Source organism: Apium graveolens, chromosome 7, assembly GCF_009905375.1.
Source record: "Apium graveolens cultivar Ventura chromosome 7, ASM990537v1, whole genome shotgun sequence".
Classification (NCBI taxonomy): Eukaryota; Viridiplantae; Streptophyta; class Magnoliopsida; order Apiales; family Apiaceae; genus Apium; species Apium graveolens.
This window is the reverse complement of record NC_133653.1, coordinates 262211060-262228795: the sequence shown is the minus strand read 5'-3', so window position 1 is coordinate 262228795 and position 17736 is coordinate 262211060. Positions and strand designations below refer to the sequence as shown.

At 31.7% G+C, this 17736-nt stretch overlaps 2 protein-coding genes across 3 annotated transcripts; both read right to left on the bottom strand.

The window, feature by feature from the left end:
* Positions 1–5371: 5371 nt before the first annotated feature.
* LOC141674833 (transcription factor HEC3-like) lies at positions 5372–5934 on the bottom strand. The gene is made up of 2 exons (XM_074481536.1): positions 5488–5934; positions 5372–5383 (listed from the first exon to the last, which is right to left on the bottom strand). The coding sequence occupies exons 1-2, from the start codon at positions 5932–5934 to the stop codon at positions 5372–5374; spliced, it is 459 nt and encodes a 152-aa protein (XP_074337637.1).
* A 5123-nt stretch (positions 5935–11057) lies between these two features.
* Positions 11058–16952, bottom strand: LOC141672251 (uncharacterized). Of its 2 annotated transcripts, none has more exons than XM_074478808.1 (4): positions 16813–16947; positions 14069–14362; positions 12280–13681; positions 11058–11468 (listed from the first exon to the last, which is right to left on the bottom strand). In XM_074478808.1, the coding sequence occupies exons 2-4, from the start codon at positions 14344–14346 to the stop codon at positions 11424–11426; spliced, it is 1725 nt and encodes a 574-aa protein (XP_074334909.1). In that variant the 5' UTR covers positions 14347–14362; positions 16813–16947; the 3' UTR covers positions 11058–11423. The 2 variants fall into 2 exon arrangements, with proteins under 2 accessions (XP_074334909.1, XP_074334908.1); XM_074478807.1 differs by having other exon boundaries at positions 11059–11468; positions 14069–14395; positions 16813–16952.
* Between the last annotated feature and the right edge of the window lie 784 nt (positions 16953–17736).

The window sequence follows — 17736 nt, the reverse complement described above, 5'->3', positions numbered from 1 at the left end:
TTAGTTCCATTTAAACGGTTTTTATAGATATAAAATTTCAACAACTAAATTAATTTAAATTGAAAAATAAGAATCGAAAGTTTAAATCATATTACGATTCTATTTTTAACTTCTAATCATATTTTAAATAGGATATTAAAATTACAAGAACTTGAAAAATAAAAAAGGGAATATATAATATAATAAAAATGTGATTGTTATAATTTTATGAATAAAAATAAAAAGAATGAAAACATAATACATACACAAAAATTAAAATCTCAATATTTTTAAGTATTTTTTGCATGAAATTATATTTATTTTTAATTTTGAAATTATTAAATTTTATATTTGATGTATAAGAAGAATTAAGTTCAATGTAGACCACGTTTTTGTTGAAAAACTTGGAGACCGCTTGTGTGTAACAACTAAAATCTTGCAATAAAATATTGCAAAACGTATTATTTTGTGAATTATGTTCTATAAAAATCATAATTTTATTCAAAATCTTGAATATTATATATATATATATATATATGTACTGCATGTTAAAAAAATTACAAAATATTTTATTATACAAAATATGTTTAGTTTGCCGAACATTTATCAAACTCTGCATAACATAAGCCGTTAAGGGATCTTCAACAATTTTAATGAATTAGTGATGTTGCGTAGTGTTGCAGAACATATAAGTGATTTCCGAGGTTTTTGATAAAAACGTGGTCGCCATAAAACTTTTCTCATAAAGTTTAAAATTCTATGGAGACGGCCTTAGTAAAATTTTATGAAGACCACTATTTAATCGAAAACATATGTTCTGCATTCAAAATACTATAAATATATTATTTTTGTGAAGTATATATATTATACGAATATCACTAATTTATTAAAATTATTGAAGATCTTTCAAGTTTAATAAGTAGAATGTGTATATTCTGCAAACCGAACAAATATTCTGTAAATAAAATATGTTTCGCAGACTAAAATATTTTATAATGTTATATATACCGTACATATTTTGAATAAAATAATAATATTTAGCAGAACATGATTCTTAAATTAATACGTTTTGCAATATTTTTACGCAAAATTTTTACTCGGAGAATATAAATGATATCCAAGATCTCTACAACAAAAAATGATCTCCATAAAATTTTATACCAGAAGTAAATCTTAATGGACACTCTAATTCACCGCAAAGTCATAACCTATTTTTCAGTAAGCAATTATGTCCCTTAATTTACCTTTTTTATACTTTCTCACTTACCTCTCTTGTATCCCGTTAAGAAAACTTATACTTATTTTATGAGTTTGCCTTAAAAAAATATTTGAATTAAAAACCTAAATTTTAAATATTTTCAAGAATATCTATATCAGCAAATTTTAACATATTTACTATAAATAAAATAATACTCAATAAAAATATAGAATATAAATTTGTAAAATACTTAAACGCCTGCCATACAAACCCATTCTTTTCAAAATATAGTTTTATAAATATTAAAATAAAATATAAAATAAATTCATCCATATTTCACAAGTGTTATCACTTTTATAAATTTAAAAGTGTAGCATAATATTTTTTTAAGTATAATTGTAAATAATGTAAAAAGAGTAAAATAAGTAGATCAATTCACAAGTAATAAATTCACTCTAAATTAGTTATCTTTTTATTTGATATAAGAAAATGATGTGAAAAGAGTATAATTAAAAGATGCTGGTTAAGTGATATGTAACTGCTTCCACTACAACAAAATAGGCCAATTACGACGGAAAAAAATGCGCGCCCAACTTACGACGAAAAAAGTAAAACGTCGTAAATATTTACGACGAAAATCAAAACCGTCGTAAGTTAAATATTTTATTAATAAAATTATGCACACCATGATTAAACATAAATGAAAATTATTTGAAGTTGCGACGATTTAAACATTTCGTCGTAAGTTAATTATTTTTATTAAAATTTTAAATTGAAATTGAATAAAAAAATATTTTATCTAAATTTACAACGAAATATTTTCGACGGAAAAAATCGGATCGTCAAATTTACGACGGAAATTAAAATTCGTCGTAAGTTATCAAAGATGGAAATTTAACTTTTTTCAAAAAAATTTGGCGGGATAATAAAAATAATTTGAAGTTGCGACGATTTGAACATTTCGTCGTAAGTTAAATATCCAATTTACGACGGAAATTAAAATTCGTCGTAAGTTATCAAAGAGGGAAATTTAACCTTTTCCCCAAAATTTTGGCGTAAAATTTGACTTTTCTCAAAATTTTGGCGGTAAATTTGACTTTTCTCAAATTAGCACATGATTTTTGATAATTTCAAATTTTAAAAATATTATTTCATGATCCAACCATATTAATGTCAACATTTATTTATTTGGGTGACATTTCAAAAATTTCAGAAAAATTTATATATTTTGATAAAATAATTTACTATGAAACATTGATTATATCACTAATATATATATCTATTGACATCCATATGGTTGGATCGTTGAAAAATATTTTTAAAATAATCTCTACACCAATTCGGGATTAAACACTAGTGAGATGTACTAGTCAAATTGATGCTTGACCGTTAAAATGGCAAACCAAATAAAATTATTTTCATATGAAATTTTGGTTATATCACTAATATATATATCTATTGACATCCATACGGTTGGATCGTTGAATTTTTTTTTAAAAATAATCGAAACACTAATTCAAGATTCAACACTAGTTAGTTGTACTAGTCAAACTCATGCTCGACTGTTAAAATGTCAAACCAAATAAAATTATTTTGATATGAAATTTTGGTTATATCACTAATATATATATCTATTAACATCCATACGCTTGGATCATTGAAAAATATTTTTAAAATAATCTCAACACCAATTCAGGATTAAACACTAGTGAGATGTACTAGTCAAATTGATGCTTGACCGTTAAAATGGGGTGCTCCTGCATTTGGATTTTGAAAATTGAAATAATTATGTAACTTTAGATACTTGGGTATCATGTAACATGGATCACTAAAGATCCCTATTTTATCATTCAGGAGTGTTTCACTTACCACTTTGAACTTGTATTTGCTTTTGCGTTTGATGTAATAAAATCATAAAAGTATACGTTGTTGGAATTATGCTTAGGAAAAATGTCTTTGGTTTAGAGTTTGTGATTGCATTAGACTTTGAAAGGTTTAGAATTTAAATTGGAAGCTGAAAATGGCTGAAAACTAAAAAATCAGAATTTGGTTATTCTCGAAATACAAACTTACGACGGTCGTTCATCACATATTCTGTTGTAAGTTGGCCCCAGTTCCTAACATACGACAGTTTTTTCTGTCGGAAGTTTCTAATTTACGACGTAAATTTGCGTCGTATATTTATGTTATATTTTATTAAGGTGGGACCCACAAGAAAATATCCGACGATTTTTCAGTCGTAAGTAACTAACATACGACGATATTTTCCGTCGTAAGTAGATTTATTATTTTATTGAGTATGTGGGCCCCTTCTTCCTAACTTGTGACGCAATTTTATCTTGTGACGAAAAAACGAACTTACTACTCGACCAAAAACGACGATTTTTTTCCGTCGTAAATGGCTCAATTACGACGATTTCAGTTCAAAAAAACCGTCGTAAATGGCCAAATTTCTTGTAGTGTTCCTAGCTAGTGTGTTCGGTGTAGGCTAAGATTCACTTTTATTATACTATATATATATATTTAACTCTAACTTTTAATACTACATTTTCAAAACTTATTCATAATTTTGGCAATAAAATATACAATTTAACAATAAATTTAATTTCTATATAATCTCTTTAAAATTAATAATTACTAATAACAATGCTAAAAATTATATACCTCTGACGAATCAAATATTTTAACTCGCGTAACCCAATTATATCTCATATTCTTACTCAATACAAGTTGATACCCTAGAAAACTAAATAAAATAGCAAACGCAAGTGAGGTTATCTTAGGCAAGACTGTCCTCTATATATGATCAAGTAATTGACAGATTAAGCAAATAGGCCCTAATTCTGTTGTCTTAAAAATCCTAATCACATTTCTATATTTCGTCAAATAAGTATATATAAAACTAAGTACACATTCTCAAAACATTCACAACTTAGATATACACACGGAATTTCTACCAAAAATTTAAAAGTACACATCCTCAAAACAGTAATGTAAAGCTTCTAGAGATGACTCGTGAGTTACAGTAAAAAAAACTAAATATCTAGCTAATTAAGTAGCTAGTATATTAATATTATATTGTGCTTAATTGTGAGCAATTTGTGTTCACGTAAGAGTACCCTAAATTAGCTATAAAAAAAGAAGTATAAACCCTAAATTAACTACATAGTCTACCTCTCCAAAGTAAAGTCTACTCTAAACTAACTTTCGAGATCTCGAAAGTTAGGAGTTGCTGTTTTTGCTCAGACAATCAGCCATTTGTTGTGTTTATTACCACACACAAATAATCACTAAACATAGTATTCGTAACATCGAAGATAGCAGAAAAAGCTTCCACTACAGTTTCTCAATCTTTATGAAGAAGAACCAAGGGCAATCATTTTTCCAGCTGGTATTTACACTTACTACAAGAGTTGGTGTAGTTAGTAGTTCAGATCTAGGTCAACATATAGTTCCTTTCATTTCCGTAAAAATAGCATTTCAAGAAAAACGGACATTTCAATGTCAGAAATATTCAAATAATCGGGAGAAATGAATAATATTGATGAACTATAAATATATATCAATCATGATAAAAAATCCAACTGAATCGAGTATTATATGTGCTGTTTCTATGCACAAAACATGACGGTATATGTAAGTACAAACTTGCATAAACAAGATCCACAAAGATCCATAAATATATACGTCGAAATCCATGTGCAGAAGGCACACGCATGCGCAAGAAGGCAGAGAGATATAAGGATGTAGATAATCATTTTCAATAGTTTTCTTCTCACGTCACTGTTTTATTCCCGGGATAGAGTTGGCAAAACAGACTTTCAGCCCAAATTTACAAGGGTCTCATTATTTGCTATTTTTATTTGAATCGAATGGATGTGCGTATCTTATGCTCTAACCGTTATCATTATTCCAATCCCCCCCTTGTAGTCAACACAATCCTAACAACTTTTTAGCTTTTCTCCCAATTAAATCAAAATATATTAAACTTTAACATGATCCCATGTTGAAACAAATCAAACAATACATTGGTCCAAATAATGTCATTATAATGATACTCACTTGTATCTGTTCAACATAAATATTCGATATCGATGAAAATCGAAATCTTGGGGACGAGTAAGAATAGCTTTATCAATTTAGCTACTCTCAAAATATACCACATACACACAAATCCCCATAATTTGCTTTAGTTTACAAAATCCCCTTAAATAATCATTAGAAAAATATCACATGGTCAAATAAGACTAATTAATAGAATCCAAGTAGAGCTTACACATTAATTATATATAATGATGATCACTAATTACCTCATGATTGAAGGACACATGTTGCTGACTTGTTGTAGGTTGAAGAAGCTGAACTTCACTAGAAAAGCTTGAAGTTCCAACATTGCATTGGGGTTGATGATTTGTTTGAAGTTGTCTAATTTGCCTCTTCAAGAACTTAATGTACCTTCCAGCTTCCTCTAACATAGATGCAGTATCCATTTTAGTCCCTCCAGGAACAAGTCTTTGAAGGATTCGAATTTTTTCGCTAATTCTTTCTCTTCGATGCCTTGCGGCTACACTTTGAGGATCATCACTAATTCGAACATTTCGTCTTTTAGGTTTGTGAATTGTGGCTGGATCAATGTCTACCGGTTGCATAGCCGCGATCTTGAACATCATTTCTTTCATGGCTCCCAGTTCTTCTTCTTCTTCGTCTTCTTCTTCTTGTACTTGTTCGAGTTGATGATGGTTGTTGTACTTGGCCATGCTTTCGAAAACGAAAGATGATGATGAGGGTTGTTGATGAGTTAATAGCTGCTGATGATGGTCTTGAATAGGGTAGAGTGTAGTTAAGGGTATTTTATGATGATCATGGATGAGTTGATCTTCAATGGCCATTTCAAGTTCCCAATTAGGGTTTGAGAATCTATGGCTGTTGGTATCCATTATGTATACAGATAATAGAGTGATTTTGGGTCAAATTTGTAAGCAAAAAGATGGGGAGAATTTATGGAAACTATGTTCTTGGAGTACTTGTGTAAGCATATATAATCTTTCATCAGAGACAGAATGGCATACGACCATAAATACGTTTAGTGAAAAGTGAAAGAAAACAAAACCAACCCAAAAAAACTCCACATTTTGCCACAGAAAGAGGGAGGGAGAGAGAGAGAGAGAGAGAGAGAGAGATATGAGCTGGGAATGATGTGATGAAGAAGGGGTTAGAAGGAAACAAAAATGGAAATATATGGGAGAGGACCACGTACTAGCTAGGGGGGAGGAAGTGAAGGATGAATGGTTGTGATTTGATCATTCTCTTATAGTGAAAGTGTACTTTAGGGTAAAAGGGAGAAGAGCATTTAGTAAAGACTGGCAAAATTTGACGTATCCCTAGAGTATTAGACTAGTATAGACGTACTCGATCACCTCTCTTTCTTTTTTTACATGCATTATTTTCTGACCATTTTTCAAGCACTGAAATTCTAGGTTTCATTTTCTACCGATTTCTTCCTTCTCTTCCTTCTTAAGTTCTTATGCTCTGCTAGATACACTGTTACATTGCATCACCTTTCTTCTTTGTTTTCTATAAAGTGTAATTAAAAAAGTAAATCAACTCACTGTCATAGCCATATATATCAATTAACTCTTTTACTTATAAGAGAATTTTAGCCTTTTCGATTTTCATTTCCTATTTGAACCTTGTTGGCTCTTGTTATCGACCAATAAATACTACTCCATTTATCTCATTCATTTCTATACACTTTTCCTTTCTGAGTGTCTCATTTATTTCTATACATTTCAAAACTTACCAAGAATGTAAAGTTTTATAATATAAAAAATAACTACATCCACCTTACAACCAATATTTCTTCTACTACGTCCATTTTATACATCTGTCTTACCATTTTACCCAAGTCCTACTTTTTCTCATAAAATTATATTTTTTCTTAACCTCCGTGCCCAAACCAAACGTATACAATTCAACGGGACGAAGAGAATAATATTAGAAGTTTTATTTCATTTAGATCTAGTTCTAGATTGTTTTTAGATGTTTGAACATGTTACTGGTGGACAGACACTTAGTGATTAACCAGGGCTTTAAACCCCTACATTCGAGTAAAGATTTTATGTAAAATATTCCAACTTGAGTATTATTATACTCATATTTAATATAAGAATCTGTTTTTCTCTGATACCTTAAGGTTGTAGAGGAAATAGTTGCTCGACATGGTATCACATCTCTAGATCGATAGGTATTTACTCCATAGCATCACCAGTATTCTCACCATTTATTATGACATGTAGACAAATTATTACCCCATAAAAAGTTTAAAAATACTCTAGATCTAAACTCTTGCGAGAAAAACATGTACCGAATTTGGATTCATGTTATCTGCATGTAACTTTAGATATAAACTTAAACAGTTGGTTCTTCATAGAAGTTAATTTTGATCTAATTAGGATGTTTAATGATGTAAAGAGTAATGATTAATCATTTTTATTATGTTCGATGAACATCAAATCAAATTTAATGCTTATATATAGTCATACAATTTTTTGGACACCTTACGATAACTGAGTTTGGTAGATGTGCTTGCTTGCAACCTATACATTGATTATAATGTGAGATCATCCTGTTATTTTTCAAACATTAGGTTGGCTAGCTTCTTAGCAAATTATGAATTTTGATGATGATTGTATATTAATTAGCCAATGACTAATTTTGGTGATACGGAAGGTTGATCGTCAATGATGTTGATGTATCAAGCATCTTACATGTCGATGTAGGTTTCTTGTTTAACTAAATTTTTTCAAGAAAAATATAACTAAACGTACTATGTATGATTATATTAAACGTGGTACGGCTTCACGATTTTTTACGTACGTGCTATGATTTTGGAACACATAATTAAGCTAGGTTTACAGATTACAGTGACTCAGAGAGAGATCCCAAGTGTATTTTGCAGAGAGAGATCCTTGTGTATATGGAAGGGGAGAGAGAGAGAGAGAGAGATCCTTGTGTATATGCAGGGGGGAGAGAGAGAGATGTAAATGCCGGAGAGTTCACAAAAATTCAACACAAGTAAACTTAGCTATATCATCATGACTAGTGAGATAATGAGATAAGTTTTTTGCTATTTATGATGTATCTGTGTTCAAAAGTCTACGAATTTCACATTCTGTTATTCTTTGATCTATATTTATTTAATTACTAGTATTTTTATATATTTTGGTTCCTTTGAGTCTGGTGCTAGCTGGACTGCTGAGAGTGCCCTCTCACTAGCATGTACACTGAGCAATATTAGTATATTACACATCCCAGCTACATGCAGCCTGCTATACATCAATAATTTTATATATATATATATATGCATTAGTCATATATTACTCGATCAATATTATTTTTCATACATACACTGTACATTCTATTCCTTGATATTGCTACTTGACTGTAGTCTGTAGCTAGCTAATATAAGCAGAAACTACAGATTCATAGCAATCCTTCTGCAAATTTAGTTGATAATTAATCCAATGTAACACAAACAGTTTTTTATTTGTGAACAAAACAGTGAGCATCTCTGCGCATGTTATTACGACGTCGTATTTTGCACCCGACAATAAACATAAAGAAATCACATTAGTAAACCTAGAATTACATGCATATAAAAGCTTCACATATATAAAAGATTGATGTCGTTATTAAGGCCGGCCGGAAGAAGCACTTTATCAAGAATTTTCATATATAAAGTAAAAGTTGTTGAAAGAGTTTGAGATCTAAACATCTCATTCTCGTAGCGCTATCTCAAACGCAATATTAAACGCGCACGTACACATCTATATATTCTAACATATACTCCTTCTTTCCCGGTAGAATGGATATATTTGACTTCGGTATTAAAATTAAGAAAAAGTGAAATATTATGGGAAAAAATAAGAAAAATGGGTAAACTGTTGAAACTAATTAATATTTAATGTATAAAGTTAGTGTAATTGAAAAAAGTAGTGAATGTAGTTATTTTTATATTATAAAACTTTTACTATTTTTTGCAAGTGTTGGAATGTATAAAATTAATTGGGACGTAGAAAAGTGTATAGAAATAAATGGGATAGAAGGAGTAATATTTGATAGGTTTAAGTAGAACCAAGATTTCAAAATTAAAAATTATCAATATTTTGATGTTAGTTAGGATTTAATAAATATTTTTATCCATTTTCAACTGAAAAATCAAGATCTTAAAAAACAATATATGCTAAAAATTTTGATATTCATTCTGCCTATGATAAAATATACAGCAACAATCATTTATCGAAGCAGGACTCACATGCATAACACATACAAGCATAAGTATAGATTTACAAATGTATGTACACATAGGCATCTTGAAATTCAAAACTCATAACTTCGGCTCCTCCTCAGTATCTGCACAACAATGACAAGTAGAGTCCCGGACAGAGAGTGAGAGAAAATTCAAACCACCCAAAAGGGAAAAAGAAAGAGAAAAGTGAACTTCTCTATTGCCAGGTCCTAAAATGGTGTGTAGATTGATGCTTGCAGATGAAATGGTCCTCACCTCCTCACTAGATATAGTGCATACACACACACATATATGTGTACTTGACAATTCACCTAATTGTAGCTAAGTTATATAGAGGTATGTGTAAAAATGGATGACTTTTAGTTGAAAATTGAAATGCATGCATTCATCAATTAAGGAGTGTACAGATTGCTTTTTTATTAAATGGCCCTTGGAAGAATTAATGACAAAAAAATTGTTGATCCATGTAACATGTTTTGATAAAAAAACCCTACAAAATCTTCACTCTCTTTGCCAAACCCTACAAACAGATAATAAGAGTACATGCAGCAAACAAGACAATGCGTGTTAGATTTATAGTTCTCTTCGCTATTAATGTTTACACTGACACGCACACAGATGTGAAGAGATTGATGTGAAGTTGTTGAAGATTGTTCAACTAGGTTTGTTTGATTGGTTTCTCACGAGTCATGGTACTGCAAATTTGTTGATTCACTGAATGAAAAGATTCTTCATTTTATCACGTTTGTCAAGTGTAGGACAATGTTTGTGTGATTTTTAAGTCGATGTAATTGCTTTATTATGCTTGTCAATAGGGTTTGAAGATCAAAATTCGTCTTCGCACAAGAACGGACGATAAGACAGAGTAAAACTGCAATTCAAGTCGAACTGCTCGAACTCGTTTAACTTAACTCACTTCGGCTAGCCTCGATTTCTTTGTGAGCCGAACTCGAACACCAATTAAATATATATAGTATGTACATCCAAGTAACAATTAGGGATAAGACAGAGTAAAGCTGCTCGAACTCGTTTAACTTAACTCAGTTCGCCTAGGCTCGATTTTTTTGTGAGCCGAACTCGAACACCAATTCAAACTCGTTTAATTAAATGAGCTAAGACGAGTACATACTAAACTTGATTACTACTTAAACTCGAAAATTCGATTTGCCTCGATTTGAACTCGAACTCGTTTAAAATTTATAATAATATTTACGTTGTATTTTTATGATTACTGAATTTTAATAATTTTTATTTTTTGATTGTTGAGTTTGCGAGCCTATACTCAGCCCGACTCGTCTAAACCCGACTTGATTAACTCACGAGTAAACCCGACTCGTCTATTAAACGTCGGGTTAAACTCACGAGTAAACCCGACTCGTCTATTAAACGAGTTAAGTTCGATCAAATATTTGAGGTCTTTTAACTTAAACGATTGACTCAACTCATTTAAAATACCCAAACTCCAACTCATTAATTGAATACCTGATCCCGCTCATCTCGAATTACAGCACTATGGCAGAGTATATGTGCATCTATGTTTGAGTATTTGTTTGGTATCTGACAAAGCACTTCTAAGTTGAAAAATAAATTCAAAAATTCATACATTTTTCAATTTCTAAGCTACTTATTTGATTATTCCACAGTACAACCACAGTACAAGATATTGACCATAAGCCTTTCAAGTTTCAACAGTTTCTTCAAAACATGAGATGTAGCACAACTTGGAGAAAAGCTCTCAAACCTTTATAAGCATTCAGAACATCGGCTTATAAAAAATATCCATCGTCTAGAAAAGTCTAATGCAATGCTTTTAGCTGCTATATAAGTTTTAGAAATGTGTGGGGGGGTAAAAAATTAAAAGGAGTTTGCTGGTAGACAGAAGCTGCTAATATTAAAAGACCAGCATTCAAGCTAATATTGCAAAATAACTTCAAACTTTCATGCTACCTTCGGATTCTCTTTCTGAACTTTGTCCGCATATGCCTGCAAAAAAGAAATCGAAAAAGAGTAAGAAACTTAATTATCCAGTTTCACATAAAAGCTTGTGAACCAATAATGTTATCAGAACATTACAGAGGTAATTTGGTTCAAAATATGTACAGTATGTCACCGTCAAAAAAGCAACTCGGGAAGCAGTTAGACTCTGGGTATTTTGAATCGTTTGCTTTAACATGTCAAGTAAAAGAAAAGTATTACATAATAGTAATTACTCACTGATCTATATATAAGGAAGCTAGAACTACAAATATTTAAGTATAATCCAACTACAAAATACATAAACCATGACTCTGCATGGACCACAAGTCTCACAACTCAAAAGGCTTTTTAATATTTATTTTACTCATGCCTTGTTAAAAGAAAACATAAACAACTAAAAGTTCTTTCTCGAGTGATACCTTATAATTTTACTAGTTGTGAACGAGAATGAAACCAGTTATGACCAGGAACGAAACTGAAGGCATTAATCGAGAGCAGGAATCCTGATATTTTGTGTACACATATAAGAACTAAAACAGAAATCAACTACAAAACACCCATGTCAAATGGTAGTCAAGATTTTATTGGTATATAAGCGGCATAAGCGCGTAACATTTATTAAATTTCGACAAGGTAATGTTTACTATAACAAGAACAGAAGAGTGGGGAAAGAATACAAGCCCCCAAAATATCAGATTAGAACTCATCTATACTTATATATAAGCAAACCATTTTTTCTGAAACTTGTCATCCTCTTCAAAACGTGAATGGAAAAGAATGAAGGGAGCTTAAATAAATAAAGCAGTACAGCACATACCTGTACGAGTTTTAAGAGCTTTGGCTTATATGCTGACAAATAGCTGTCTATTTTTTCTTGCGTCTGAGGTATATGACTTCCCTGGACACTAGATGTCACTTTATCTACCACTTTCTTTACGATAGTTTTGTGGGCTTCTTTGTTGATTTGCCCTGCCTTCCAAGTGGGCTTCAAGAGCTCCTTCACAAACTCAGCAAGAGCAAACTTGAAAGCACGGAGGCTCTTTCCATCACTGTTTTTCTTTTTCTCATCAGCCTTGTCATCTCCCTCACTATCTGATAATTTACTTCCGTCTTGCACTTCTTTCTTTTCCTCAGCCTTCACCGTGCCATGTTTTTCATTCTCACAGTCATCAAATTGATGTTTTTCAGTTGACTGATGGCCATTATCATTCAGCTCAACATCCTTGCAGGGAGTCCTATGTGAACCATCACCACTTGGCTCACCACTAAGAGGCAACTGTGATGGAAGTGCATTTTCATCAGGTTGCTCGTGTGATGGGAGTGCAATCTCATCTGGTTGCTCACTACTAATTACAGACTTTATCAGCTCCATGCTATCATTTACAGGATCATATTGACTGGATGACGAAGCTGGGACACCATCAGGATCAGCAGCAGAAGACTGCATGAATCCAAGCGCATTTGAAGCATTCAAGGCTGCATAAATTTCTGGAAGCTGTTTTCCATCTTCAAGAAGTTGGGCCAATGAACGGGTAAGGTCTGAGAACTGCTCAGTGCTCATAAGGCACTGGTTTGACGGTGTTGCTTCGGATGTTACTGTATCCAGAACCTCAGGTTTTCCGGCTGTCCTGGCCAGGGTCAGTAACCTGTCTTCAGTATGGTTAGAAGATCCTTCAATATCAACACCACGCATAACAGTGCCTCTCGACATGGAGGCACCCATCCCGGAACTACTGTGTGTTGTCAACCTAAAATCATCACTTCGGTTATTTTTGGTCACTTCATCAATATCAATCCGATGAGCCATAAATCTGCTATCTCTTGGAGCACTGTCATCCACAGAACTTCTCATAGCCTTCTGTTCACCATAGAATTCATTTCTATTCCCAGGACGCTTTGGCAGATTGTAATCTGAAGCAGATCCACTCCATTTTGAACCTTCTCTTAGTGGATCCATATTTGCCCGACTATCCACACCTTGTCTGTAGTCATTTAGTTCATATTTGTTATAACTGTCACGTGTCTGGTCATCATGAGAAAACCGACAAGATTTTCCATTGCGACAGTTTCCAGAAGCGAAGAACTTGCAGGGAATAGTACCACTTCTACAAGGCTCGTGATTTCTATGATCAAAAGATGCAACTCGACCCAATCTGTCATTTAAACTAGGTCGTTCTGAACGATGTCCTGGACTCTTGCTTCGGCTTCGGCTTCGGCTTCTGGAGAGAAATAGAAAAAGATTAGAGCTTTAACCAGCTGATAAAGTGAGTTAGTTGAACAGAGATACTTAGTGACAGATAAACGATATTAGATCTGTTGCTTACTACTCTTTCTTTATATAATCAATATACCTGAGGTACTAAGCGATAAACCTACAAGCTGATGGTAAAAAATTACTACAATGTTAAGAATTTTAGGATAAAATAAGCATCAGAGAGGACAGAATTAAGGAATATATCTCTGTATGTACTAATCCCACATAAATCACGGACAGTTGTCCTCTTAAGTCTTTTGTATCAGTATTTACTCTATTAATCAACTTATCATGCAGTAAGATTAAAAAAAACTACATTCATGAGATGTCATGATCAAGAGTGATATTGAACCTGTGCGATCTTCCTCGACTGCTTTCAAAGGAGTACTTGCGTTTCTGTTGCCTCCAATCATCAAGACCAGGAGACATGTTGCTCTCCCCATCCCATTCCATTGTATCATTTAAAGAGTCTCTCGCCACTCTATAATTTCCTTCTCTAGAGTGCCACCTAGGTTGTGACTCTCTATTACCCGGTCTATCAGACCCAGAGGCAATACGATCTTTAGGAAAATGACGAGACACTTCCTCCGAATCCCACTTGGAAGTGCGTCTATGGCCACTACCACTCATCTTGTACCCACTAAACCTGTAGTATATCTTCAATTTAAGTTGTGGTAACCTGGAAATAAGGAAATTAATACATAATTAAATTAAATCACTGATTCAACCTCTTCTATATTATGTCTATTACGTTTTCTTAGTTATACTTTTGAATTCAGAAAAATGAATTTCTGCAAGTCTTGAACGTACGATATCATTTTAATGATTATACATGGTTGACAATATAACCAATCCAATAGAAAAGAAGTTGTTTCCATCTAGATCTTAAAATAGAATTGTGTGTCATCATTGTAAAGAATCATAGCCACTATTAAACCAAAAAAATATGGCCATAAGCAAACCCATCTTGACGTGAACAATACATATTAATGCACGAAAGCCAGAAATGAATAAGGGACATCAAAATTTTTACTTAAATTGAACAATATAACACCAGCGATTGCCCAGGAAGTCAGGAACTGACTAGCAACATTGTAATGCTGCAATATTAATTGTAGTAATGTTGGATTTATAAACTTAAATTGTTAGTTGTATAAACTTTAATATAATTATTGTTAGCTGCTTCAAACAGAGTAACAGAAAAACAAATCAGTGAGGTGACAATACAGGGTTTCATTTTGTTACAAACATCAGAGCACTATATTAATTACAGAGTAACAGAAAAACAATCAGTGAGGTGCACAATACAGGGTTTCATTTTGTTACAAACATCAGAGCACTATATTAATTGTTGAGAAAAATCATACTCTAGCCATTTTTCTAAAATTTATTCCTACAAGATGCAATATTGATAATTACACGATCTATGGATAAACTTTGATCAATGAAATTTTAACAACAGATTCAAGAGTTCTCCATTAGGATAAGAGACGACAAGAAATTAACGGTTTTAATTATTTGAATTGTGAAGAGAAATTAATCAAAAAAGGAACAATCTTCAGGATACAACAAAAATGAGCTCTGTGTGAAGAGAACACAAGCGAAGCAACTGCAACATCTGGTATCTAATGATGTGCTTGGATGACAGTGGTGGTGGTGAAGAACTGACCTATGGGCAATGGGATCATGAATGTCAATGTCTGTTGGTTAAGCTGACTTCAAAAGTCTAGAGGCCATAGCCCCTACTTAGAGATTTCTGTATGTTTGCTTATAAGCTATCTTAATATTTATTTGGGGGTGTTTTTTTTACTTTAAAATGTCCCTGTCTTGTTCCATGTAAACTAATCAAGTCCGCTTACTACCACTATCATAGCCGTGAACTTAGCCAGCAACTAACCACCTATCATATAAGGCGGTATTAGTTGACTAGTTACCTTTAGTGTAAACAATTTTAATAAACTTTCAAAAAATTTAGCTCTTTCAAACAAACTAAAAAATCCTTGAACTGCAAAATCTAGGACTTCTTTTTCTGTTGTCAACATCATCTTGACAAATAAAGGCATAAACCAGTGATACTGAGAATCAAAGATGTCAAACCAAATCTAATCATAGGGTGTAAAAAGCATGCAAAAGCTCTTGCTTAAGCTTAAACCCCTGCAAAACGTTAGATTTGTGCTTAATATTCCGGGCTCCAGCCATTATCTTATGCGCTGATAAGTAGGAAACGCACAGCAGTTTTTACCATGATTTTTGGGCTATTCTACAAGAACTCAATAATGGTCTACTTTTGACCATATGCGACTTAATTTCTGAATTAATTCTTTTTCTTCAGGACTTTTTGAATTAATTCTAATCAGCAAAAAACTCGATTGTACAAACTACGAAGAAGATTTATAAGAATCTTTAAGAAAATGAAGACGTTTAACGAATGAAAACTATATAATGTCATTACTATTCGAGTTTCTTTTATTATCATGAAAGCAGGTCTTTAGTCAACTACAGACTACTTGATCTTTGTTCATCATGAATTCGAATGGTAACACTATATATCCTATATATTTATTCAAGAGTCTCTATCGTGCTTCGCTTCAATAAACCTTCGACTTCATTTAGCTTAAACCCTTGACATTTTTTCTTTCACTTTCCTCATTCATCTTTTATTCAAATACATAAATATAACATAAACAGTAAGAAATCCAAAAAAACCCGAGAAGGAGCCCGGACAATGAGGGAAGGCAAAAAAATCAATTCTTTTCTGCACAAAATGATCAATTAAACAATGTTGTTCGCAAAAATCAACAATTAACAAAAAAGAATCAAACAAGAACCAATGAATTAAAATTAAAATTAAAATTCCCACTCAAAACAAATAACCATAAATTCAAATCACCCCTCAATCCTAATTCTTGAACAAAGAAACTCATGTTAACTACTACATGCAGTAATTACAATTTCAATTAATCAAAAGTTATCAACTTTAATCACAACCCATGTTATAAACCTCAATAAAGATACATACAAGTGCAGATACATATAAATTAACAGTAAAAATACACAAGAAAACAAAAGGGTTGACCAAGAAAATCAAGAACTTACAAGAAGTGAAGAGAAACTTGAAATTAGAGGTGGGTTTGATGGGTGAAGCACTGTGAGTCCGCCATTAATGGGCTCTAAACTAACTGTGAGAGAGATGGTAACTACCCTTTTTTGCTATATTATGTATTGTTAAATTTATATATTATTATATTGCGAAGATTTGGATTTAATGTTAATTGAAATAATTAGTGCTAGGAATATATTATCTTAAATTGAATAATTGGGCTGAAAATAATTATAACATTTTAGGGGATCTTTACTTACAGAAAAAAAACCGGTTTTCATTTTTCAAATTTTCTAAAATTTTCTTAATAAAATACTGCTAAAAAATCAGAAAACATGTTCCAAATTAACTTAGGGGATGTATTTAATTGTGATTTTGAAAGATTTTTATGGATTTTCAAAATAATGGGGTATTGAATTTAGATTTAAATAATCCTCTAAAATCTGATGGTATTCAACAAAAATTGGAAAAGATTTTTTAAAGCCTGTATGTATTCAATTTAGATTTTAAAAAGTCGATCAAAATTTGGTGGTATTCAATTTGAATTTTAAAAAATTCATCAAAATCTCGGATTGTCAAACGAATAATTCAGATACGGATATACCTATATCCATATTCGCATCTGCAATCATCAGATTCGAATACAGATAATATCCGCTTTATTTCAGATACGAATAATATCCGCTTTTTTTCGGATACGAATGCAGATATTTCGGACGAATATTGGATTTTTTTGAATTTTTTTGTTGCCCCTAACGTTTTGATGATAATTATAGAACATTTTATATGATTAAATACAAATAATATATTTATTTATATATAAAGTATGTGTACAATTATATAAAATTTGTATAAACGTATTATTTAATACATTTACACACACTATAAACTAAAAAAATAGATTTTAAATTATATATTTA

Bases quoted from the DNA above. Each gene is read 5' to 3' on its own strand.
- LOC141674833 (XM_074481536.1), bottom strand. From the start codon at position 5,934: ATGGCCAAGTACAACAACCATCATCAACTCGAACAAGTACAAGAAGAA.
- LOC141672251 (XM_074478807.1), bottom strand. From the start codon at position 14,346: ATGAGTGGTAGTGGCCATAGACGCACTTCCAAGTGGGATTCGGAGGAA. The intron at 13,682-14,068 runs GTTCAATATCAC...ATTTCTCTCCAG, and splicing joins AGTCGAGGAAGATCGCACAG to AAGCCGAAGCCGAAGCCGAA. The intron at 11,469-12,279 runs GTATGTGCTGTA...TCTTTTTTGCAG, and splicing joins AGCTCTTAAAACTCGTACAG to GCATATGCGGACAAAGTTCA.